A 26,677-nucleotide genomic window follows, 5' to 3' on the forward strand; every position below is an offset into this window, starting at 1 on the left:
GTCATATCCAAGTAGTTCAGCTACTGAGCCAAAATTCTTTTGTGTTGGTACAGGCTGGTTTGGTCAGATTTTCCAAAGTGCAGCCATTTTATCCTTGGGCCATTCTTTCCAAACTAAAAACGTACTGCTTTCCTACATTATTATGGTTACATATCTGTAACTCGGGAATTGCTGTGATCTCCAGCTATGATCTGCCAAAGAGCCACTTCTCTACTAAGGAGAATTGATTTCTCCAAAATTCAAAGGGTCATTTTAATTGGAAAAAACTTTCCTTTCAACCTTGTGCTCCTGCTTGTGTTTGCCACCTCGTGACTGCACATGAAAACCAGCGTCATTAAGAGAGTCTTCGTGAACCAACCGCCACTTTGTCAATATTAGTTCAATGGGGTTTTACTTCCTTTTTATTTAAAGAAAAAACATTTGCTCTCTCATATAACTCATATTCTTTTGTGTTCTTTTCAGTTCAGATTTCACCTGTTTGTTTCAACCATGGCAATTTTGTTGTACTGGACTGTCAGCCTAAAAGTTCAAATTATTTTTACAGCACCTAGCTCTGAATACATGAACATTGTTTTTTTTGACTTCAGCACTGGATAATTCCTTCTTCCTTTTTTTTTTTTTTTTTAAATAGCCACAGGTCTCTAGCACTACAAAGAGAAACAAGAAGTGTGAGAAATGTTATTCTTTCTAAGTATTCTTTCACGCAAATTTTATAGTTTCCCCACTGCCTATTACCATTGAATGCTATGGAGGTTGGGAACGGGGATTTTATTTAATAGAAAAGATATTACAAACAGCTCCAACAATGGTTACCGATGCTTTCAAAATTGGCACACACTCTGCAATTTGTACACCAGAGCTCCATCGCTAAGTTTCAGCTCTTGGGGCAGAATTTAATTATGCAAAATTCAAAGAGCTGGCCTGCTCTAAGCTTACAATGGCAGCAGCCTCCCTCTCCCTTTTTTTTTCTTTCCACTGGGGACTTGACAGAACTGCCTGCCCTCTTTCAGAGAAAATGTATACCTCTCAAAACAAAATAAAGGGGAAAAGAAAAAGAAATATTGCAACCCCAAGTGCTTCTCATCCACCAAGATAAAAGGGAAGGAGAGAGAGATTTGGAGGAAGAGGCTTTTGATGGTTCCTTTGTGCAGCAGCTGCTGTTGCCATGCAGTGATCCTTGTTGCTATGAAGATCTGCGTGTCAGACAATGGGCTCCCCCCCCCTTCTTAACTGCAAGCCCCACCGCTATTGGCTGAGATATTTCCCAGGTGAGTGGCAATGGTACTTCAAGCCTCAGACGTTGAAGGTGGCTGAAAAGGGTTTGCCTCCAACCTGGAGCAGGTCTGCGGCCATCAACCCCCCCCCTCCCCCGCGCCCCCCTCCTCTTCCATTTACTGGCTCCCCTCCAGATGGCATCCATCACAATTAGAGGAAATGGGAACCAGGCGGCTGGCAAGGCCGTGAGTGGAGGGCTGCCTTTTGGTATAATTAAATCCATTAATGATCTCAGCAGATCAGAATTGCGCGTAACAGAATTAGAGAAACTGCTACGATCGCCGTCTTAAACGTCTTCACAATATCCTCGCTGTTGTTATCCAGCGTAATGTATTGCTGCGGGAGGCAGGTGAACAGAACAAGCCGTGCTGCACTTAGAAGAAGCCTGTTTGCTCAGCGGAAAGAGCCAGATGGGCCAGAGCAGCAAAGACAAGGGATCCAACTTGCACAGAGGTCAATGATTTCAGAAGAGACAAATTTAGCCGTTAAGAACTCTGAACCGGTTGTTGTTTATGCCCGGTAGGAAATGTGTCTATCTCTTTGCCCTTCTGCGTAACCAGGGGATCCTTTAGACCAGGGGTCTCCAACCTTGGCCACTTTCAGCCTGGCGGACTTCAACTCCCAGAATCCCCCAGCCAGCAAAGCTGGCTGGGGGATTCTGGGAGTTGAAGTCCGCCAGGCTGAAAGTGGCCAAGGTTGGAGACCCCTGCTTTAGACTCAATCAAGGCAAAAGGGGACAAATTTCTTAGTTAATTGACTTGTAATCAGTTCAGATGCAAGAGTTCCAATTTACCGGAGTATCAATGAAACTACACGTATAATTATATTGGAAACTCAGCAAAATGAAGTCTTTAGTGCTGAAAATGAGCCTGGTGTCTAATGTCATGTGCGAACTAAGCCGTTGGGTAAGTAGCCCAACCATGCAAACAACTGCATTGCTAAATGTTCGCTTTGCATCTTAAGGATTGAAGAGAAAGAGAAGAACCAGAATTTTCTTCTTGCTCGCCTAAAAGGGGACTTGCTTGCCACAAACAACAAAAGTAAATGAACAAGGATTGTGGCAATCTGTTTTCTGGCTTGGCATCGTATAAAAGAAATGCATTCATCAGGCAAAATTGTAAACCATCCCCTGAAATCCAAGTACCATTGTAAGGTAGGCAGCCGAGGGCTTGCCCAATGCACCATTAGAAAACACACACAGCAACATAAATAGTTCAAAATTGATCCAAAGGATGCAAAGCCTTCGTTGTGAGGATTATGTTATTCCTCTGACAGTATGAACCATGGCACAGCTGGAGTAATGTGGCAGACAAGAACTCTGCACATTTACCATGAGCGCTGGCTAAAAATAGTTCAGCTGCAGGAATCACAGACTAACCTCTAGGCAAGATCTGAAATTATAGCTGTTGTAGAAAAGGGTAATTCTGCCAACGCATTCGAGATAATAACAAGCAGGAAAGGATGGGGATCGTCTCGTTTGCCCCCTGAAGTAGTTTCCTCTGAAACGTGTGGTAATGTGCTCAGATCCTGATCAGTACACAGATCTTCTTGACAATTTCAGGAGTTCGGCTAGGGTGATGGGAGCTTGGAATTATTAGGACACAGGTACCAGTTCAAAACCTGACCAATTTGACCACAGATTGGCCCTTCCTCTCATCAACAGCCAGGGAATCAATATTTGGAACTGCCACTAACAACAAATTGTTAACACCTTAACTCAACTTGATATCTAACAGAGCTATCGAATGGTAAAAGTAAGAAAGCCCTGCATGAGCTTTCTATATTTGTTTCATCCTGTCTGGCAGGTTCACCTATTCATTAGAATGTTTTTAAGTTATAGAGAAAAATAAAACAATCAGCGGAAAGCCAAGTATACCCAAGGTAATAAAGCTGAGTGATGAGGTAGGGTTTTTTTTTTTTCTTCTCATCAGTCAGCTTCTCACACAAGCTCCTGGAGATACAAGTGTGTGTGCGCCAAGTAAGTTTGGAAAGAACATTTGTCAGCATGTCTTTGTCTCTCCAAATTATAACCTCCCAGAATCTGTCAATTCCACTCTGACTGGCATCACGTCAAAATGGATCAGTAACAGCCAAGGATATGCGTTTTGCATCTCAGCAAGATGCTCCTTTGTATCACTCTCTCCAAAGATAATTGACTACCTCCCAATTGTTACTGGCTCCTGGCCAAGGCAAATCATACCTCTTCAGAAGTTTCTAAAGGGGTAGCAGCATTAATCTCCTGCAGCAAAAGCAACAAAAAAAGAGTTTTATGGTATCGTAAAAACACATTTTTTGTGGATCAGAGGCTGGTGGAAAAGCTGGTGGAAGAGGACATTCTAGCTTATGAAACAAAGGAGGGCATTCATTCGTTTTGGTAACGGAAATCAAAAGTTTGTCTCCAATTTAGAGCGTTTGCGCATGTTTACAATCACTGCTTTCAGAGGTGCAAACATTAAAAAGAGTTTAAACTGAGCAATGACTTGGAGAGATGGCTTTGGAAAATGCAAGGCTTTAAAGCAGGGGTGTCCAACCTTGGCAACTTTAAGCCTGGAGGACTTCAACTCCCAGAATTCCCCAGCCAGCAAAGCTGGCTGGGGAATTCTGGGAGTTGAAGTCCTCCAGGCTTAAAGTTGCCAAGGTTGGACACCCCTGCTTTAAACAAAGGAGATTCATGAATGAACGAAGCTTCAAATCAATGCGTTCATCTTTTTGGCTCTAGAACACAGGACCATTGTATGCGCATGCACACACACACACACGCCTGCAACTTACAGTGGTGGTATGATCTACTACATTGTATCGATCCAAGTGACCAGCACTGGTCTAAAACAAGTATTTACTAAAGGACACCTACCGTCTTCTGTCTCCTGCCACACGATGCCTTCCAGATTAACGCTGGTGCCAGGTTCACAGGGGCCCAGGCACTCTGGTTCAGTAGCTAGTGCCACATCACAGGTGTTCACCCCTACAGAGCGAGTGCGTACCATTATCTGTTCACATGGTGATGAGATATCACTGTTAACAACAGGGACAAGAAGATGCAGTGGTAGCACTGCAGGGGTGGACACAGGAGACTCCATCTGGAAAAACAGAAAATGAAGCAGTCACAACTGAGGCATACCAACCATTGAGGGGTCCCTGGGTCCCACCGCCACATGCCACTTCCCAAACTAGGGCCCTTTCACAAGCCCTATACTTGACCTTATCTTCACGAATGATGGGTAGTAAGTTCTTATCTAGCATATTTATCAGCGAAGAACAATTACAGGGATGGTCCAACCTGGGCAACTTTAACAGCTGTGGACTCCCAACAAGCTGGCTGGGGAATGCTGGGAGTTGAAGTCCACAAGTCTTAAAAAGTTGGACACTCCTACTTTAGAGACTTGGCCCTTTTGACTAGCTATGGAAAAAGCTTTAACCTTTCCCCAAGAACACCTCCTCTCAGTTCATGACACCACACCAATATCCATTCTCTAGCACTTGCCTCTGTGCTAGGCTGCCAAACCAAAGGATATTCGTTTGGAGGGAGAAAGAGATAGAAATCTAGGCAGGCAAGTTTATTTACGTGTTTAAAACATTTATAGGGATGCCCATATTTTTTTATCAAACTCTGGGCAGCTCCCAATGAAAATGCTTCGTGCAAATTTATGCCCGAATTGTGCCACTTTAGACTTCAGATAGGATTTTAATATGGAGCAAATGTTCCACCTGGATAAAAGGATTCTTACCCACAGCAAACTAGCATCATAAACATATACAACTTTCTCCTTGACACCTAGGATTTCCATCTAAAGGTACACATGAAAGTTCCATCTCAAAGCCTCTGTCTGGGGAAGGACGGGGGCTTCCTATGGAAAAGGCACTTGATGCCTGCCATCAAGTATCTGTATCAGTGATGGCTAACCTTTTCGGCACTGGGTGCCCAAAGTGTGCTGCGCGTGCAAACCCCCCAAAGGCAACGTGCGCGCATCCCTGGGCACATGCATCAAATTTTCAAATTTGATTCAGATTTTTTAACCACCGGTTCTGTGGACGTGGCTTAGTTGGTGGGCGTGGCTTGGTGCTCATGGTATTGGCTGGCCGTGGCCAACTCAATATCACTCACATCGAGGCATGCATCTCATGTCACCTTTTTCAGTGCCACTGTAACTTAGAATGGTCACTCCACACAAGCAAAGTACCAGCAAAGGAAGGGAAAAAACCTCCAGAGAAGTTCCTGAGACAGGAAGTCTAGTCCTGCCAAGAATGTAATAAGGGTTAACGGAGAGGCAGTTTCTGTAAGCAACACCAGAATGTTTCCTTCCTGCCTTCCTTACAGGATTAGGCCAGTAATTTCTTCTAACAACCGGTTCTCCAAACTGCTTAGAATGTTAACAACCGGTTCTAGCGAATAGGTGCGAACTGGTAGAATCTCACCCCTGCCCCACCCCCATGCATGCGTGTGCATCCCCATGCACCCTGTGCATGCACCCTGTCCCCACGCATGCGCAGCAGAGGCCCAAAGACCAGCTGGCTGGTGAGAAGCATGAGCACATGCGTGGCGGAGTTGAGCTAGGGCAACAGCTTGTGTGCTCAAAGAGAGCGCTCTGTGTGCCACCTCTGGCACGTGTGTCATAGGTTCGCCATCACGGGTCTATATTCTTATTCACCCAGCCCAGGGATCTAGCTGTTGCATATGGCAAAGCATTCTCGCTCTCCCAATCTAAGCATCCACCAGAGAAAGTTAATAGACTTCTAGGCTGAAACATGAGCTGCAGTGTAAGAAAGCTGGCTGCTCACCCAGAGCGCACTCCTTCCACAAAACAAGCCTCCCAACTTGGCTATTGTTGTCCCTTGCATCATCCGCTAATTTGAGAACCCCATGACATGTCACTCTGCAGCTAAGTGATGGTCTGAGTTTCCTTTGGTAAGTGCAGACACATTCCAGCCAGGGAGATAAAGCCTTCAAGATGTCACCCTGGGAAATCTGCCCCGCTGGCTGCTGCAGGGTGGAGCGTGGCTTTTTAGTTTCGGGTGAGCCCCAAACCCATCCCCTTTGCCAAAAGATAACCTGCATCCTCTTTCCCGTGAGCCCTGGTGACCATAAAATCAGAGGTTATTTATGGAACACGACTGCCAACAGCCACGCACTCTCATTCAAGCTAATTCTGTTTTTGAACGGTTGCCAGATCCTTGGTTGCTGCAGATTGTCTCTCTCTCTCTCTCTCTCTCTCACACACACACACACACACACATACACAGAGTAGCACTGTCTTTTTATGAAGCAATTAAACACAGGGAAATGGAGCAAGCTGAATCTTGCATGCTCAGTGTTGCTTGTCCAGAACATTAGAAGAGCATCTATGCATTTCTTTTCTTTTCTTCCTGCAAACATTTTTGAGGAGGGGAAGAGTTGCAGCCCTGACTTATTAAACCGCTTCAACTGACAGGTACAGCCATGCTTCGAAGATGATAGAATTATCTTGAAGCCCGGGCAGGGCCTCTTGCTGGACCAGGAAGAGGGGGGGAAATGCTTGTATTTATCCTTCAGTGCGCACAATCTCATTAAATCTCTCCCATCACATAAGCAATAACTGAGGGAAACAGCTGTCTACCCTCTGGCAAGGTTCGGTGCCCAAGAATGTAGGCACTGCTGAGTTCTGGGAATGGATTTTCACTTCCAGTCAAGTTAACACAGCAGGAAAAAAAAATCACCCAGAGTGTCACTGCCTGCTTGCCTGCATTAGGCTCTTTTTCTTCTGTGTAACATGTTTGCTCTGGACAGCTAGCCAAACAAAGCCGATCTTATCTGATCAACGTTTAATACCGTCTGCCTTTTTAATCTGTAGTGATCGAGCTGGCTATGTTTGTCCAGGCAGATAACAGAAGCTATACCCTGGTTTTTTTTTTTTCTTCAAGGGCAGTAAAGCCATACCTCAGATGTGCAAGCTCCCTGACGCAAGCCCCTATTTGCAAGGCGACCGCGTTCTTAGCATAACACAAATCTCCTTCTCTCCTTGAGTTTGTCTTATGTGTATTTGTGTACATAAGGAGTGGAGTAACTTACATTTTGCTGAACAGGATCCTTGACCCTGCTGAGTACCCTTGTGGAGGCATATTGATGTATTTAGCTTTCTGCTCCGCTTAAGAATGGCACAAGGAACGAAGGATAAACACGGGGTGCCCTGTTCTCAGTTAAGCAGAAATTCTAGGCCCTCCCAGCACAAAAAAAGCACAAGAGCAGTGGAGGCAGCTAAACCCTTCACCCAAGTCAGAACACAAGCAACACAACATTATTCATACTTTTATCACTGCTAAGATTCCGGAAACAGAAATCAATCAATATTTAATTTGATCAATGTCCAGCAAAATTTAACACAACAAAACCAGAGTGACGCAAATAAATACAATAAAGTATTAACAGTCCAGGTATACTAGGGTTTCCAGGCTAAGGAAGGCTGCATTGATCAAAGATAGCCATGCTACTTCCCTTCTTTTTTCTTTAAAAAGCAGTTCTGACAATAGTAACTGAAGGAAGTAATTTTTGATTCTAACGCTGCACACTGGATTGATTCTCTCATAAGGACGGGGTAGGTGGAGTCCCAACATTGCCAGCTGAAGGTCAAAGTTTTACCACCAGGGAGAATAAAGGAGACTTCTGCCTGCTGTTTGGGACAGAAGAAAACGAACCTAATCAGCTGCTCCAGAAATCTTTATTCTCTAATCCCAAGCAGATGTTCGTTCCTTCTCGTATTACAGCAAAACATTTGGCAAAGAACTAGGGACAGTCAATTTGTCTTGGAAGATGGAAATTGGTTCACCACAACACCTCCCTGGAGGCAGAGCCGGGGCACTTCTTGAAGTGTTTAGAGTCAGAAAAGTTGTAGGTTTGCAAACTGTTCAGCTGCTCTTCTACTATGAAAGGTAAATCAGTACTCAGCAGAAGAACACTAATTGCTGCTCCAGCTTTGCTAATTATCATTTGGTCACGTCTGTAATCTGCATTATGCCACAATGCGTAATAAGCAGCTTGCTGAGAACTATCTAATAAGTGAGACGCCTTTATGGGATTTCATATTTCACTCTGCAGTGGAACAAATGTACTGTCATTTATCAGTTGTCGGGGCACAGGAGGAAAAGAGGATGGCGGGTCGCTCAACCTTCCCTGCAGCTTTTGAAAAGATTTTTTAAAAAAAAGAGAGAGAGAGAGAGAGAGAGAAAGCGGAGAGTTCTTAAAAAAATTATGACATGATACATGCTGCTGACCAATGTACATCTGAAGGGGAGAAAAGGGAAAGGGAGTTGCTCTTCTATAATTGATCAAGTTTCTGCCTTAACCGAGTGTCTGAATTGCAAATGAGAATATGATGTTTATCTAAACAAAGAAAGATATAGTAGTGAGAGAAAGTTTGTGGCCTCTTTAGAACTATCTGTAATCCTGCAGTGTAATGACCTGCTTTCTTTAAGTCCCACAATAAAGAACTTAAATAAACAACACCCCAACAGTGCACTATGTTATGTCTATACCGAATACACTCAACCAACATTTATGACCTTTGTTGGAAAAATACCTAAAGCTTTAGATTTACTTCTTTAATACTATATTTTAAAAATTGAGCTGCCTTTCTGTACAAATTTTTGTCTTTTTCTGTTCCATTTCCCCCCCTCGGTTTTGTGTCTTTCATCCCGTACTCTAGAACAATCAATTAATAAATAGAAGGTTCACATTAGCACTTGCAAAAATAAATTCTAAAGAAATAGGACTTATCTTTAAGGGGAAATATCACGTGACACGGCGTTTACTAAACGCTGCTCTGGAAATTTTTCATGAAGAATACTGGTTGCAGAAGTATAATGTACCTTTTTATTAAATTGCAGTTATGGACACAAAACTCAGGCACCTATGGGATTGTAAATTAACTTTAATAATTAGTATACCTTATTCCTTTTGTTCTGCCAAATGTTGGTTAGAAATTATGTTGCTAATAATTGGTTATTAACTGCCGTTATATTTCGATGATGTGATTTGAGGGTGCTCTGGGGATTGCAAAAAAAAAAAAGGGGGGGGGGAATTGGAAGTGGTATAGGCTGGCAGTTATCCAGCTACTGTTATTGTGTGCTTTAAATAAACACTCCCCACCCTTCTCTTTCTTCCTGTTAAATGACAGTTATTTATTTATTTTTATTAGATTTGTGTGTCGCCCATTTCATCTGGATGACATGGGGGCTGCAGGACCCAAAATTGAATTGTTACATGTCTAAGCTATCATATGCATATATCTGTAATTTGCATTCTGCTGCAGTGCTCTAATAATTAACTGCAACGTTTTTAGATTTCAACTTTAATGTGAGTTATAGTCAACTGAAGAGAGAGAAAGCACAGGGTATTATGATACTACTTGCTGTCTGTTAAGAACCAGATGGGAGCATTTCAAGATTAAGTAAACATCAAAGCACCAAATGTATCTCCAGTGCTAAATATTTACACTGCCTCCTCTGAACCTAGTCCCCTGCAGATATGTGGGATCAATATTCTCGTGTTCCTGTATATTTTTCTCTATTTAATGCAAGCAAAGCCAATTTATTAAATCAAAGAACTTAGCTGTGACCCTGGAAACAATGAGAGTTAACTCGTGGAAAGTCTGATGTTTGAACACATTTGGTCTAATCAAGCAGGCATATTTAAGAATGCTAACCCTCATATAATATAAATTTAGCATGCTAGTGACATAATGTACATATTATTTCTCATTAAGGAGATAACAGAGTACATTTTGCCATGGAGGTTAATAATTCTTAGCTTCTGCAATTTTTTTTTTTTAAATCATGAAGTTTAAACATGAAGTTTAATATATTAGATACAGTGACAGGCAGCAGCAGAGATACCGAGCAACAAGCAAGGACTGTCAGTCCTTCAGGACAGAAGAATGGGGCACGCCACCTGAATCGCTCAATATTAGTACTAGTGAGAAGTAAATGAAAAGCTGATAACTTCGTGATGGTTACTAAACTACAGATAACCCCTCTCCCCAAAATCTGCAAATTTTGGAGCCATGATCAAATCCATAAGGAGCTGCAAGGAAAACTTTATTCACAATAGAATACAATGTGTCTTGCAATGTGAAAAATGCTCACGGCAACATTTCATGTATTTTTTGCCCCATTCAATTAAAAGTTAAATGCAGCTCACATACAGAACATGATGACAAGATGTCTTATCACACTGGCACCTGTGGGTGGTATAAGAGCGTGCCTGACGTGTCAAGCTGTGTCTTAAGATGTACATATTCCAACTGTCACTGTCAAGAATACCTTATACTATAATTCTTATGTGTGGCAACATCATCTTACTGTGCAATTTTAAATATAGTGCTTCTATTTTAAAAGGATACGGAATAAAATTTGCCTTCGTAGATTCTTTTCCTGGAAAATACTTTCTCCCCAAAGCACAAATATACAACCCTTGACAGTAGAGTCACTTTTCTTAAATCTTATTTACAGCAGGTTCTGCGAACAGTTCTACCACATCTCAAGTTGAAATTATGTTTAAGAGGATATGGTTCTTCCTTCTCACAATAAACATTGCAAATAAGATGGGAAATTATTCACATCAATGGTATGTAGTTCTCAATACACATTCTTTATTACAATGACTCCAACGTCACAGTACTTCCTACAGAAACTGCCAAAATGGCCAAGCACAGGTTTCTCATTTTATTAAATATCTTGTAAATATTGCTTAATAAAGGCAAAAGCAATTAGCGTTGAGCTGACTGAATCTTGATAATCTATTTTATTCATATTCTAACAGCTGTGTTGAATTAAATATAGTTCAATATACAAATAGTAAAAGGTGCCTACAATACTTTTTGTGTAAACCACACTGACAAGTAAATGTAAACATGTAACTTAATATAAAACTGCTATTTAGTATTACATTAGAAAACTCCAAAATTTTGTTTTAATTAACAGAGTCCTATTAATCTTGACAGATTGCTGCAAATCGAAGTTAAATATGGGCACATGAACTGCCAATGTGTGTGTACGTACAGTATGTGTGGATATAGATATAAATGAAAAGCTAACATCTGAATATTGGCTGGCTGTATGACGTTCCTACCACATTAGACTCCAGAACGACAACATTCAGATCACACACAAAAAAGTTTGCTTTTATTCACGTCTACCAGAGATGGCCTAAATGAGAAAATGATATTTTTACCACTTTAACATTACCAACATTGTCCCTGGCTGATCCGTCTGCAGACACTTACAAGAAATGTATTTGGAGAGACCAGCTGTCATATTTATGGATGATAAGGTCATTTCAGGCAACATCTTTGGACCAGTCTTCACTTAATTGGCATGAGTAGAGAGTGATCATTTTGCAAACTTTCAGCAACTATTTCAACCATCTGTGTGTATCCAGGGTGTGGTCTCCAGATTCTTTTCTAAGCTTGGCTAACAGCCCCAGGGTGGTTTCTTAGTTGCTGCAACTAGAAACCACATATGCTTATCAGGAACTCGAGCCGTCCTTTTCCTCTGTCTTGTGAGGAGTTAAAATTGCACACGTTTAAAGTATTCCTTTGGACTCTCCTGGAAGGGCTATTATCTTCCTTGAAAATGTTGTTCTTTGTTCTTCTTGCTTATAACTTCTTGCTTCACAACTGTTGCTTTTAAGACTTAAAGGAACAGTGTGAAAGCACCTCTGCCACATCTGTAGAACATACATTTTAACAGTGAGCACCGGTTCAATGTTATCAAATGCCGCCAGGGAAAAATCAAAGAGATGGAGAAACACAGTAAAAACAAAGCAAAATAAGCGCCAACGACTTCTTTTTGGATGCAACGCCTCAAAGGGCAGGACAAACGGGCTGGCTTAATGCCTTGTTTCTAACTCTGGCTTTTTAAAATAGAAATCATCAATGGATTACAAGCAAAGAAAAAAAAATCCAATTTATATTTCAAAAGTGGCTTAACCGTTTCAAGGTGAGCTTAACCCAGCACAAAAGAGAAAATGTGATGAACAGACTGGCTGTAAGTGAGTCACACAGACTAATCCACTATGAACACAGGTTGAAGGCTGCTTCCAGGAAGAGTCTCCTTTTTCTAGTTCTACAAAATTATTACTTGAAAACTTTCTTTTAGGATTTGTTCTCTATTAACGTAGTCCTCAACTTACAAAACAGTTCATTTCGTGACCATTTGAAGCTACAAAGGCACTGAAAAAAGTGACTTATGACCATTTTTCAGAGTTACGACCGTTGCTGCATCCCCATGGTCATGTGATTTACGTTCAGATGCTTGACAACTGACTCACATTTATGACAGTTGCAGTACCCTGGAGTCATGTGAGATCCTTTTGAGACCCCCTGACAAGCAATGGGGAAACCAGATTCACTTAACAGCCGGGTTGCTAATGTAAGAACGGCAGTGATTCAGTTTATAAAAAGCCTCGGTGGCGCAGTGATTAGAGTACAGTACTGCAGGCCACTTCTGCTGACTGCTGGATGCAATCTGGCAGTTCAAATCCCACCAGGCTCAAGGTTGACTCAGCCTCGCATCTTTCCAAGGTGGGTAAAATGAGGACCCCAGACTGTTGGGGGCAATATGCTGACTCTGTAAAACCGCTTAGAGAGGGCTGAAAAGCACTATAAAGCGGCATATAAGTCTAAGTGCTATTGCTAAGTAGGAAGAAAGGAAGGAAGCAAGCAATCAAGGATGGAAGGGCCGTGATGGCACAGTGGTTAGAATGCAGTATTGCAGGCAAACTCTGCCCACTACCAGCAGTTCGATCTTGACCAGCTCCAGGTTGACTCAGCCTTCCATCCTTCCGAGGTGGGCAAAATGAGGACCCAGATTGTTGGGGGCAAGAGGCTGACTCTGTAAAACCACTTAGGGAGGGCTGAAAAGCACTATAAAGCAAATAAAGCAATATATAAGTCTATGTGCTATTGCTAAACGTGGCGAGAAAAGTCGTAAAACGGGGCAAGACTCACTTAAAAATTTTATCACTTAACAACATAAATTTTGGGCTCAATTGTGAGGATCGTCTGCAAGCTGGAGAGCCCAGTGTAGTTTTATGCATTCCTTATTTCTTGTATCTTCCATTTTCTTACTATAAAGTATTTTTTGAGAGTAAAAGGACTTTACTTACCTCTCCACTAATTCATTCTCTACTTCAGAAAAACTTTACATAGCTTAGAAGCTTATGCTATTATATTAGCTAAAAGGATTAACTATTTTCCAAATATAAAAACCAGGGTTTTATAAATACATTTGGCAGGGTGAGTATGAGGCGAGTTCTCTCTACTGGTTCTTATTTTCACTTCCCCTTCCCAGCTGTATCCCAAAAAAGCAAATCATAGTTGGTGCTTCAAAGTGAAACTGGGGATTTGCTTCCGATTATGATGCATAGACATGTTGCTAACGAAAGTGAAAAGCATGGCTTGCTGATCTTGGTGGGATAGCAAACTATAATAGAACCGATGCACATGAGAAGTGTTCAACTGGTCAGAATACTGAGATATTCATACATCGAGGAAATGTCCTCTTTAGAATAAACCCCAATATTTAGATTGCTTAAGACAGGCCAAAGAAGGGTGAAGCTTCCTGCTCCCCATTTTATGTGTAATAGATTGTACAACTGAGATAGTCATGATATATCCTTCTACTTTCCTTAACTGGCCACCCAGAACTATGAGTGCGATGAGAAACCAACTAACTGCAGAAAACGTTTCCAAGGGGAGAAAATTAGAATAACTCCATCCTCTGAAGTATGCAACTTGCAAGTACTGGGGCATGCATATCATAACAAGTTAGAGGCTTTAATAATTAATAGACTGAAAGAAGATGTCTTTTCTTGCCTGAGGGATAAACAATTCTGAAATTATGTTGTCTTGCCTACTTAGACTTTAGAGCTCCAAACTTCTTTCTCTACAAAAACTAAGCATTTTATAAATTCTCCTCCAACCTGTACATAGCATGTGAGTTAATATTTACAGCAACACCGCATTCTAATTTGTTCTCTCTGGGTCTTCACTGGCACAGGGCTCCTTGTTGGCTCCTATTATATTTAATAACAGAACAGATTAACAGAGTTGGAAGGGACCTTGTAGGTCATCTAATCCAGCCCATGGCCCATGCAGGAGACCCTACACCATTTCTGACAGATGACAGTCCAGTCTCTTCTTTAAAGCTTCCAGTGATGAAGCTCCCACAACTTCTGAAGGCAACTTCTGTTCCACGGATTGATTGTTCTCACTGTCAGATAATTTCTCCTTATTTCTCTTATTTGGCTCTGAAATATCTACAGACACCAAAAGTTTTGACATATGCTCCTGTGTAAGGGTCCCCTATATGGGTTAAGGAGATATTTTTATATTCAATAAACTTTTAAAAAATAAAAATAAAGAGATTTTAACAGGATACTGACATTTTATATTAGAACTGTTGAGTTAAAGGACTGATTTTTCCAAATAAAGAACAAACCATGGGAGGGGAAAGATCAGTGCTGTATGTATAGTAAATAATTTTCCCCATTTAATCTGTGTCCACACATTAAATCTTGTATAATTTGCCCCTCTTTTAAGCAAGTCACAATGGTGGTTTTAGTATTCATCATTCTGAATTAATTGGAAATTAATCTGGGCAGGACATTAGATTAAGTCTATCTTCTACTTCGGATAGAAGAGCAAGAAAGAATTCCTGGGCTGTGGGAAAGAGTGGAAAGTTAAAAAAAAAGATAATTAAAGAAAGCAATATGACAATATGGCCACCAAAAAAACCTACAAGAAGACATCCATATGATCACCAGAAGTAGAGTTTGCCTTAAGAGCATCTATACCTTTTTACCGTCCTAATCTATAAACTTTTATAACTTAAACTGAAAAATAAATATATATAAATAGAAAAAATTACAAGAATTTCCTCTAATTAGTTTCACTGCTCAGTAGGAATTTGTACCTTGACTCTTTATCTGCTTAGGTAAATATCACAACACTTCAATCAACTTTAGAGTCCCAAGTTATTGAGATAAGGATACTGATATCCTGGCACCATGAAATCCTGACTTGCACTTGATGAAGCAGTCTTTGTGCAGACAAGGAAGTCAAAGGACCACAAATTGTAGAAGATACACTAATTTAAGCAAATTAATTGTTCGTCACTGGGACTGGACACTTACCTTTTATCTGTACAAATGTTATTTGGATAAATACTCAATATGGATATTTCAAAGGTTTTTTTTTTTATCTCTCATGATGAGCAGATGTTTAAAAAGTGTATTTTGGGAATTTAGAATCTGTTTTTCTTTTATTGTGGAGGGTTTGTTTAAGAAAAATAAAAGAAAAAAAAGGCATTGGTGTTACCTGATATGCCTATTCTCTTTGTAGGTTAGAGAGTCCAGGCAAAGGGTTAACTCCATCTCCGAGCCGATTGGACTGAGTCTGTCAAAGCTGTTTAGCTCCGCCTCTGTTGCTGGACTGCCCCCAGCTTTTGGCGAAGACAACATGACAGGATGTGCCTCTGAATTGAAAAAACAAGAACCAGATTATCACACACACACACCCCTTTGGCCCACGCCCCGGACCAGACCACTCAGGGCGGGGCTGGACTCTCGAATCTAGAATAGGTATATCAGGTAAAACCAACACCCTTTCTCCCTTGTAAGGTTATGAGAGTCCAAACCCTGCATCCGACAATGCAAAGGCGTTCAAATGGTAATTACGGATAAACGGAGATGGGGATGTCCATGTGGTTGCCTTGCAGACCTCCTCAATTGAAGCTTGTGTAGCCCAAGCAACTGTCGTAGCCGCGCTTCGTGTAGAATGGGCCATGACACCGCCCCCCCTTGGTACTGGTAGGGAGTGACTCATGTACACCCTGGAAATACACGCCTTGATCCACCTTCTGACTATAAGAGGGAGTTACCTTGCACCCCAACGAGGCAAGTTGAAAAGAAACAAATAGGGATTCCGTCTCGTGGAAGTCAGAAGTCCTTTTTATGTAGATCTTCAAGGCCCTACGAACATCTAGAGTGTGCTAAGATTTCTCCAAGGCGTGGGTCCGATTGGGGAAGAAATCTGGAAGAACTAACTCTTGTGCCCTGTGGAACCATGTGTTGACCATCGGAATGAAGGCCGGGTCCAACCTCAAAACCACCCCGTGTGGGTGAAATATACACAGGTCTGGACACACTGAGAGAGCCGCCAGCTCTGATAAGATACTGGCTGATGTAATAGTAACCAAAAAGGCTACTTTAACAGTCGTAAGATGTAAACTTGTCAACCTGAGAGGTTCGAAAGGTGCTTTAGTCAGGGACAGGTATTAACCTTTGACAGGTCCCAAGCGGGATACACCACTGAGGAACCTGCGAATAGTTGGGTGATGTGCCAGTGATTCTAACCTTCCACATGTCAAACCCGATGACAGGGACGCCACCTGATGTTGAAGAATATTAGGGGAAAGACCCCTATCTGGGCCTGCCTGTTAAGAAATACAGAATCTGCACTATCGATGCCTCTAAAGGCATAATTTTTAACTTAGGACACCAAAGGCAAAAAGCTTGCCATGTAGTGTCATAGATGCGAATTGTGGAAGGTCGCCTGAAAGCCTGAATGGTCCGTATTACCTTGCTTGATAACTTGTCACGTTTTAAAGCACGCCACTCAAGTGCCAAGCTCTCAGTTGTAGCCACTGGGGCTCTGGATGTCTCAGGGTCCCCCCTGGAGGAGAGAAATATCTTCCTTAGGAATCCGCCAGGGTTGAGCCACCAACAGGTTCACCAGGTCCGCGAACCAAGGATGTTGGGGACAATAGGGAGCAAAGAGAATGACCTCCGCCCTCTCTGCCAAGATCTTCTGAACCACTGCAAACAACAGTGGCAGAAGTAGAAAGGCATACAACAGGCCCGGAGGCCACCTGCTGCGGATAGCATTGGTCCCTTTCGCCCTCGGGGTGACGAATATGGTGAAAATGGGCGTTGGTTCTTACCTGACACGCCATTTCTCTGAGGCCGTGAGGATCATCCAGTGTGTGGGGAGGTGCTCCAGTCTGCGTCGTTGTAGGCTGAGCTTAATTACTGAGGAACGCTCCGCCCTCCGTCACGTGGCTCCCTTGCGTTCCCCAGTTTGCGCGAAGACGAGAGTGAAGGAAGGTCGTTCTCCCATCCTCCTATGCTAAAGAGTTCATTGGCCGAAACAAGTTCCCACCAGACGGCAAATCTAAAGGGTGGGGCTGGATGATCCTCACGGCCTCAGAGAAATGGCGTGTCAGGTAAGAACCAACGCCCATTCTCCTGAGAGCCGTTCGGATCATCCAGTGTGTGGGACATACCAAAGCTTGGCTGTCCTACGGGGGGGACTCCGTCTGGCCCTGCAACCTCTGAGGTTCCCTAAAGACTTGCTGAAGGACTCGTCTACCAAACGAAGCCTCCGCCGAGGCAAACGTGTCTATCTTATAGTGTCTAATGAGAGGAGATGGGGATGCCCAAGTGGTTGCCCTACAAATGTCGGAAATTGGAGCCTGAGTGGCCCAAGCTGCCGAGGTGGCTGCACTTCTGGTGGAGTGCGCTGTGATCCCCCTGGGTACCGGCAGGGCCTGGGACAAATAGGCCTTGGCAATAGTAGCCCTAATCCAGCGGCCGGTGGTAGACGGGGACACCTTATGGCCTAGTGAATTGGGCTGGAAGAAATAAGGATTCTGATCTCCGGAAGGGCTGAGTACGTTTAATGTAAACGCATAGGGCCCGCCTAACGTCCAGGGTGTGCCAAAGCTGCTCCCTTCCCCGAGAGGGATTGGGGCAGAAGTTCGGGAGTGTGAGTTCCTGAGCCCTATGGAAGGCCGAGTTGACCTTGGGCAGGAAGGTGGGATCCGGTTGGAGGACCACCCGGTCGGCATGGAAGATGCAAAGGTCCTTCCTTACCGACAAGGCTGCAAGCTCTGATATTCGGCGGGCGAAGTAATAGCCACCAGGAACACGACTTTGAACGTTAAGAACTGGGGTGAGGCCTCCCTGAGGGGCTCAAAGGGATGTTTAGTGAGGGACACCAGGACCGTATCAAGATCCCAGGTAGGATATCGATGTATGGTTGGGGGACACAAGTTGGTGGCTCCTCTGAGGAATGCCCGAATACGAGGGTGGTGGGAGAGGGAACCCAGATTATCACAGGCAATGACTGTTGAGAGAGCTGCGACCTGACGCTGCAAAGTGTTTGTAGAAACCCTTTCCTCAAGCCCTCTTGGAGAAACTCCAAGACTTGAGCGATGGGAGGTGAAAGCGGGTTGACCTGGAGACTATGGCACCACTTGCAGAAGCTATTCCAAGTGGCGTCGTATATACGGGTTGTTGAAGGCCGCCTGGCAGCTAAAATGGTAGTAATAACCTGGTCAGAAAAGTGTTCGTTTTTTAAAACGTTCCCGCTCAACCTCCAAACGGCTAACTGGAGCCACTGAGGGTCCGGGTGTCGGAGGGGCCCCTGGGAGAGGGATATCCTGTTGGAAGGAATTTTCCAGGGAGGGGCCACCGACAAGTTGCGGAGGTCCGCAAATCAAGGGCGCCTGGGCCAGAGGGGGGCCCCTAGAATCAGCTCCGCTCTCTCGGAGATAAGCTTCTGGATGACTCTGGGAAGCAGGGCTAGTGGAGGGAATGCATATAGGAGCCCTGTGTGCCAGGGACAACGGAGGGCGTCGTAATTCTCGGCCCCGTGGGAGGGGTACCTGGAGAAAAACCTGGGTAGTTGTGTGTTGAGCGGGGAGGCGAAGAGATCCACCAATGGAAGACCGAACATCCTGGTCGCCTCCCTGAACAGTAACGGGTGGATGCGCCACTCGGACTGGTCGACCGTGGTCCTGCTTAGCCAATCCGCTTGAGTGTTTGAGTCCCCTGAGATGTGTTCGGCTTTGAGGGAGAGGAGGTTGCGCTCCGCCCAACGGCAAGGTGCTCGGCCTCTCTCATCAAACAGATGGACTGGGTGCCCCCCTGTCGGTTGACGTGAGCCTTGGCGGTGACGTTGTCCGTGGGTATGAGGACATGCCGCCCGCATACGTGTGGAAGGAAATTGCGCAGGGCCAAGTGGATCGCGCGGAGTTCCAACCCGTTTATACTGTATTCCCGTTCTACCTGTGACCATCTGCCCTGTGTTGAGAGGGAGTGGATGTGGGCGCCCCATCCGGACAGGCTGGCGTCTGTGGTGAGGGCGAGGTGTTGGGGCTCCTTGAAGAAATGGCCCTTGTTGATGGTGGGACGGGTCCACCAGAGGAGACATGAGGACCCTTGAAGGCACCTTGACTGAGGCCTTTGAATTGCTTCTGCCGGCCCGCTGGAACGGGAGCAGGAAACACTGTAGGGATCTAGAGTGTAAACGGGCCCATGGAACAATGGAAATACAAGAGACCATTTACCCAGTAATTTAGACAATCCTAAAATTGTTACCTTCCTTGATCACCTGATATGTTTGATGGCTTCCTGGATGCTAAGGAATCTCTCCGAGGAAAGGAAAACTTTACCCTGAACTGAGTCAATGACGGCCCCCAAGTGGGTGATCCGTGTAGATGGTGACAGTTGGCTCTTTGCCAATTAACTAGGAAGCCATGGTCTTGGAGGGCTGAGAGAGTAGCTCTAAAATGCCTCTCTGCGTGGGTTTTGGAGGGAGAGAGGATGAGGATGTCATCCAGATAACAATGGAGGCGGACCGGGAGGTTCCTGAGGTGGGCCGCCAGGGCCGCGAGGCCCTTGGTGAAGGTTCCCGGGGCCGAGGCCAGCCCAAAGGGAAGGGCCACATATTGGAAGTGGCGATGGTTGTAGCAGAATCTGAGGAATGAGAAATGGGAGGGCCGGATAGGGATGTGAAGGTATGTCTTGGAAAGGTCTATGGAGGATAGCCAATCCCCCTGCCGGATTCTGAGTAAGATGGACTGTAGGGTGTGCATCTTGAAACTGCGATAAACCAAATAACGGTTAAGACTTTTCAGGTCCAGAATGGCCCTCCATCCACCAGAGGATTTAGGGACCACGAAGAGGTGAGAATAGAACCCCTGTCCACGCTGGGATGGTGGGACGGGTTGAATGGCCTGTATGGTGAGGAGATGACGGATTGCTGAATCCATTAGGTTGCGTTTGGAGGGGTCCCTTGAGGGGGGGGTGCCATGAAGAAGTCAGGAGGGGCGCGCTGGAACTCAAGCGTGAGACCAAGTCTAACGGTATCACGGACCCAAGCATCAGAAGTGGAGGGGTCCCATCGGTCGGCGAAGTGCCAGAGGCGGCCGCCGATGGGAAGGGAGGGACGGGATCTATCTATGCCGGAAGGGCTTCCCTCCTGAACCCCTGAAGGGGTGCCTGTAGCCGCTGCCCCTCCTGTTCCTGTCGCCCGGATCGGTTCGGTCCTGGGGCTGGAATGGCCGGAAGGAATGGCCTAGAGAGAGAGAAGAATTACACAGCCTAATCTCACGTAGGCTGAGCGCAAACTGGGGAACGCAAGGGAGCCACGTGACGGAGGGCGGAGCGTTCCTCAGTAATTAAGCTCAGCCTACAACGACGCAGACTGGAGCACCTCCCCACACACTGGATGATCCGAACGGCTCTCAGGAGAAATCATGGCAACTGCGCATTGACAGGTATGGCAAACAGGTCCACCAAGGGCTGACCAAACCTTCGAGTCAGTTGAAGAAAAAAGGAAAGGATGCAGCCTCCACTCTGCATAGTCTATCGTGGCCCTGCTGGGCCAGTCTGCCTGTACATTGTCGCCACCTGAAATATGGTCTGCCCGGATGGACAGCAGGTGTCTCTCTGCCCATCTGCCCAAGGCCTCTGCTTCTAACATGAGGGACCAAGATCTAGTACCTCCCTGCTTGTTTATATGGGCTTTGGTAGCCACATTATCCTTCATCAAGAGGACATGTGCACCTTCCACAAACTGTTGAAAGTGTCGAAGAGCCAGGCAAACAGCCCTGAGCTCCAGCCAATTGATGTTGTGAGACTGTTCCTCTGCTGACCATAGACCTTGTGCCACCTGGGACAACAAGTGAGCGCCCCAACCTGAGAGACTGGCATCAGTCGTGATGATGACCTTGTCTGCCTCCTTGAAAAATATCCCATTAGAGATGGCCCTGGAGAGCCACCATTTAAAAGACCACGTCACCATCTTGGGGACCCTGACCTTGAACAAAGAGTGGCTCTTGCCCAACTTTTGATAAGGTAAGAGGAACCACTGCAGTGTTCTGGAATGAAGTCTGGCCCAAGGGGCGATGCCTATGCATGACACCACCTTTCCCAATAGCTGAGAGAGGTGAGCCAAAGGGGTGGATCCCTCTCTCCGGAAACGGTTAGCTAAAGTTTGCAAACTTTCTTGACGGTCCTGAGAAAGAAAAACCTGACAAGATATAGTATCTATAGTGGCTCCTAAACGAAGCAAACAAGTGGAAAGAATAAATTGACTATTTTTTGACATTTATTGAAAAATCATGGTTCTGCAAGACCATGATAGTCTGCAGGTCCTTTCTTGCTCCGTCGCGAAGCTGATAATATTAATATATCATCCAAATAATATTGCAGATGCACTGGAACTGTACAAAGGTGCGCTGCCAGGGTAGCTAACACTTTAGTGAAAACCGTGGGGGCAGAGGATAATCCAAATGGAAGGGTCCTATACTGAAAATTGCACCTTCATAACAAAAATGAAGGAATTATCTATGTGAATGGCGGATAGGAATACGGAGATAGGCTTCCATCAAATAAGTCGCCCTCTCTAACACTCTTCAGAATAGTCTGGAAGGACTGCATTTTAAAACCGATAAATGAGGTACCTATTGAGCCTTTTCAAATCTAGAATTGCTCTCCACCCGCCCCGCCCACAAGGCTTTGAGGATTAGAAAAAGTCTCGAGTAAAATATCTGTCCTTGTTGATCTATGGGAACTCCCTGGATGGCCTGGAGATCCAGCAAATGCTGGACGGCAGACTCCATGAATCCCCTCCTTACCTTGTCCCTAGAAATAGGACATGAAATGAAAAACCTCAGAGGAGTGGAGCGGAACTCCAGGGAAAGGCCCGACCTCACTAACACCTAGGCGTCTGATGTAATCTCCTTCCATCTATCAACAAAACGGCAACCGATGGGAGGGCTGGGAATTCAGTTAGCGTTGGCGACGGAATGGACGACTTCCTCCTCCTCGAAAGGGCCGTTTGCCCGAATATTGTTGCCTGCCCTTGCCTGCTCGATCTTGAGGTTGATCGGGACGCTGGTAAGGAGGCCTTTGAGACAATTCAAGACTGGGAGCTGGCTTCGACCGAAAGGACGGTCGTCTAAAGTATGGGGAAGGGCGAGATTCTGCCCTTTTATAGAGAGCCAGTAACACCTTCCTTTTATCTCTGGATTCCACGAGTAGAGGATCCAAAGCATCTCCAAACAACCAATCCCCTCGAACTGGATTTGAGGCCAACTTCCACTTTCTCCTGCCATCCACCTACCAATGTCGAAGCCAGCACATATGTCTAGCTGCCACCGAAGCAGCAATGGCCTTAGTTACAAATCTGACTCCATGCAGAGTGGCATCCACAGTAAATTCTGCAGCCGCAACCAACTTATTAATATCCTGGTGAGCTCTAATATCTGAGACTGGAAGCCTATCCTGTAGCTGTCGTAGCCATCTGAGAGAGGCTCTAGTGAAAAAAGAGGCAGCCATGGATGCCTTCACCGCCCAAGCAACCACTTGATGTGCTCTCTGCAACAACTGTTCCATCCTTTTATCCTCAGCTTTGAGGACCTCCTCAGGATCAGGAGGCGCAGATGAAGCTGATGCCAAGGCCGCCACAGAGCCATCGACCACTGGAATTTGCAGGCTCTTGATAAGTTCTGGACCCACATTGAAAAATCTACGATGCACAGCAGATAGACCAGGACCTGAAGCAGGTGTATCCAGTTGTTTGTGTACCACCTTAAGAAAGAGCTTAGGAGATGGAACAACCTCTGCTCAAATAGTTGGTTCATCAGAGTATCAGCTTCCATAGGAGCGTCCCTACCAGGATCTCCATCATCAGCATCTGTACCCAGATTGGCAGCATTTCTGGCCTTAAACAGCAATGACTTGACTAGAATAGGACAGACCAGACCAGTAAAGGCCGGCTGATCAGGTACCAAATCCTCGTCCTCAGAAAGGTCAAACTCTCTGCCAGGGAGGAAGGAGCATACACTGAAGGATCAGGAGACCCAGGATTAGAAAACCTCCTTCAGACAAGCGTCCCACCTGTTATCTTGGTAGGATCACAGATACGTCCGAACCCTCAGGGGAATGTCAAGACCTCTGGATATCTTCAGCTATGCCTTTCCGGATGGCCCTGTCTATAATGACTTGCATATTAAAAGGAATTTCCTCTTCAGTAGATTCAGTGGCCCTAAGACCTGCTGCTGTAGGAGGGAACATTGCTTCCACTCCAGCCTAGGTCTGCCAGTCTGCTGTTGCCAAGGCTCTGAACGAAAGGCCAAATCTTGGGGATCCCCATAACGCCTGCTCTCTGCAGGTAATTGCTGCATAGCAGGACCTTCAGTGACATGTGGGGAAAATGCCTGAGCTCTTGTCCTGGTAGAAGGACCAGGATCTTGCTCTTGTGGAAGATCCTCACTATGTTGGGAAGCAGCTGAGTCACCCTTTGAAGGTGATCTATTGCTCCTCCCACTGGAAGCCTTTCTGGCTTTTTACAATCTATTTTTCTGGAGCCTTCTGACGCCTAGAAGCGTCCTTCTCCTCTGCTTTCGAGGCCTTCTTTATTGGCAAGGCCTTCTTTTCTTGCTTGATCTAATGAGGAAGAGCCGAGGACATGGAGCTGTGGGTGGCTGCCCTAGAGGCCCTGCCTCCTCTAGGGGTGTCTGCCGTACTGAAAATGAGGCTTCTGTTCTGTGCACACCCACACAAGGAGGATAATTTGATGGGGGCTAATGAGGGGGGGAGGATCAAATTATCCTATCCCCCCAATGCGCCAGGCCACTCCTTCTTCAGCCCCTGCTACCTCAGCAGGGCATTATCACACCCTGCTGGCACTATTGCCCCCCAACAGGGCCTGCTGCAATTCAATTTGGGCTTAAACAAGGATTGGGCATGGCCCCAAAGCCTGTAGAGCCCAGTCTACTTTGGCACTAGGGAGCATGCTCCCACACCCGCACAACGCACCTCACCCTACCAAACGCACCTTACCAAAAAACAAGATCCAGTAGCTGTAGAGGGGCAGATGCCCCAGCATTGGCTTGTACAGCGCGTAGGAGGGCCTGGAGAAGCGGACCAAGTCCTCCTGCCAAATTACGATGGCCACCAAACACGTGGTCTTCCTCTTCACTGCGGAGCCCCAAAACTGTCCCTGCGGCCTGTGGCAGCAACGCCGGAGCTGCCGAAGCGGCCAAACACCTGTTTCACGACTCCGCTAATCAGCTGTAAAGCGGAGCCACTTTTTTAAAAACATTTTTTAAATTAAATGCAGCTAGGGAAGAGAGAGGTAAAAACAACATCTGTCCTGGCTGAGGACGGAATTGAAAGCTGAGGGTGGTCAAGCAACAGAGGTGGAGCTAAACAGCTTTGACAGACTCAGTCCAATCAGCTAGGAGATGGAGTTAACCCTTTGCCTGGACTCTCGTAACCTTACGAGAAAGGAAAGTGTTTTAACTTTTGCTAAGAAGATGGGTAATGACATCACTATTTGGAGAGGCATATTATGTGCAACTTCAACATATGCAAAGCACCAACTCAATCATTTACAGCAGGTCTGCTCATCCAACACTTTATATAATATGGTTGAATAACCATTTCATAAACTAATAGCGCAACTCCATTAACCACGCAGAACAACCAAGCATAAAAATCTCATGTGAGCTCTTCAGTCAGTGTGTCCAAAACCAATAAAAACAGAGTTGCTTTTCCATAGGGTCACAAAGAGCTTTGGGTCTCCCAGAAGCAAGATGATCTGATAGCAATTCACTGCAGATCGTTTTCCTATCGCTCGTTTGCAGTGTGTGACTTTGCCACCCACAAATTCTGAATGTAATGTTTGCACTTCTTATTTGCTTGCAATGCAAACAGGGAATTACATGGATCACAGCAAATTATAGCTTTCTGAGAAGCTGGAGCCTTTCTACACATTAACCAATTTTCACTCTCCATAAGAATGGAAGCCATTTCAAATTTTCAACTAGGCAACCCTGTCTGTGTGAATCACCATCTCTTCGTATTAATGACAATCCCCTTTTGGTATTGAGAGGACAAGAACACTCGCTAGCAACTAAAAGGTAAAAATCACCATCCTGAAATGTGCATGTTTTTTCGTAATCATCTAAACTGAATGCCAGGAAGGATTGAATGGTAGACGTTTGCCCCACACAGGAGAGAAAAACAAAATATAGTCCATGGTATCAAGAGATAAATTCAGGACAAAGGAAAAGGGGAAAACAAATTTCAGGACTACTTATACAGAAGAACCGGAGGTGAGGTGAGATGGACCACATTTCATGCAGCACCGAAAAAGCAGCTCTATTAAATCAGATCAACAGTCTTATCTTGTCCAATACCTTGTTTCCCACAATTGTTGGATTTTAAAAGAGGAGGGTGGTTTGGCTACAGGTTAGTGCTTACACCAACAGGTGTTATCTTCTCTCATTTGGTCTGATTCTTTATTAAAGCCATTAAACTAGCAGCTACTATCATTTCTCACAGTATGGAATTCAGCAGAATTAATTGTGAAATGAATGATGAAACACACTTTCCTCCTGCTGTCTGCAATCTACGGTCAATTAGGTCCCATTCAGCCATTTCATGAGATCAACTGCAACTTGGCATCCTCTCCTCAAATTTCTCTTCTTTATGACAATTCTACCTCGTCATTATGCAAGGAAGTGCCTAATTTGCTTATTCTCCTTCACTTCACCACCGGTTTTATTCTTTCAAAAAATGTCAATATAAGTAGAACAGAACATGGTATCAGCAATTTCATGTACATTTTCATAGAGCAGCCAGCACTTTTAAGCCTCTTACATAAAACAAGTTGTTGCCTAACTATCTACCAAATAACTGCATACAGGTAGCACTTGACTTACAACCATTCATTTAGTGACTGTTGAAGGCACTGGGGGAAAAATCACTTGGGGATAGCAGGCAGGTAAAGGTACATTTATTACAATAAACTATAATAATCCCAAATGTAGAAGGGAGTACAACGATAAGAGGGTTCACCTGATAATTTCATGCACTTTTTATTTACTGCTTAAGGCAGAGGTCTCCAAACTTGGCAACTTTAAGGACCCCTGGCTTAAAGGATGTATGGAAATTCTGTCTGGAGCCTAAGTGTTTTGAAGCTGGACTACTACTTATTTCTGCAGCTACAGAATTCTAAATAATGCCACTCAGATCCCAGTAGGAAAATTACAGTCAGGAGAAAGAATGTCAAAC

The 26,677-nt window shown here is 44.8% G+C and overlaps 1 protein-coding gene and 1 pseudogene across 3 annotated transcripts in view; both read right to left on the minus strand.

Moving 5' to 3' along the window:
* ZNF609 (zinc finger protein 609) overlaps positions 1-26,677 on the minus strand; it is a 74,156-nt gene that overhangs the window by 14,474 nt on the left and 33,005 nt on the right. For all 3 annotated transcript variants that reach the window (XM_087972723.1, XM_087972724.1, XM_087972725.1), the window contains one exon: positions 4,130-4,355. In XM_087972723.1, the coding sequence (XP_087828849.1) occupies positions 4,130-4,355 (226 nt within the window). The remainder of the gene's footprint in view (positions 1-4,129; positions 4,356-26,677) is intronic.
* Positions 22,385-23,750, minus strand: LOC148129698 (uncharacterized; annotated as a pseudogene).

Source organism: Notechis scutatus, chromosome 11, assembly GCF_049901735.1.
Source record: "Notechis scutatus isolate UNSWTSFEM ecotype Mainland chromosome 11, rNotScu1.2, whole genome shotgun sequence".
In the NCBI taxonomy this organism is placed as follows: Eukaryota; Metazoa; Chordata; class Lepidosauria; order Squamata; family Elapidae; genus Notechis; species Notechis scutatus.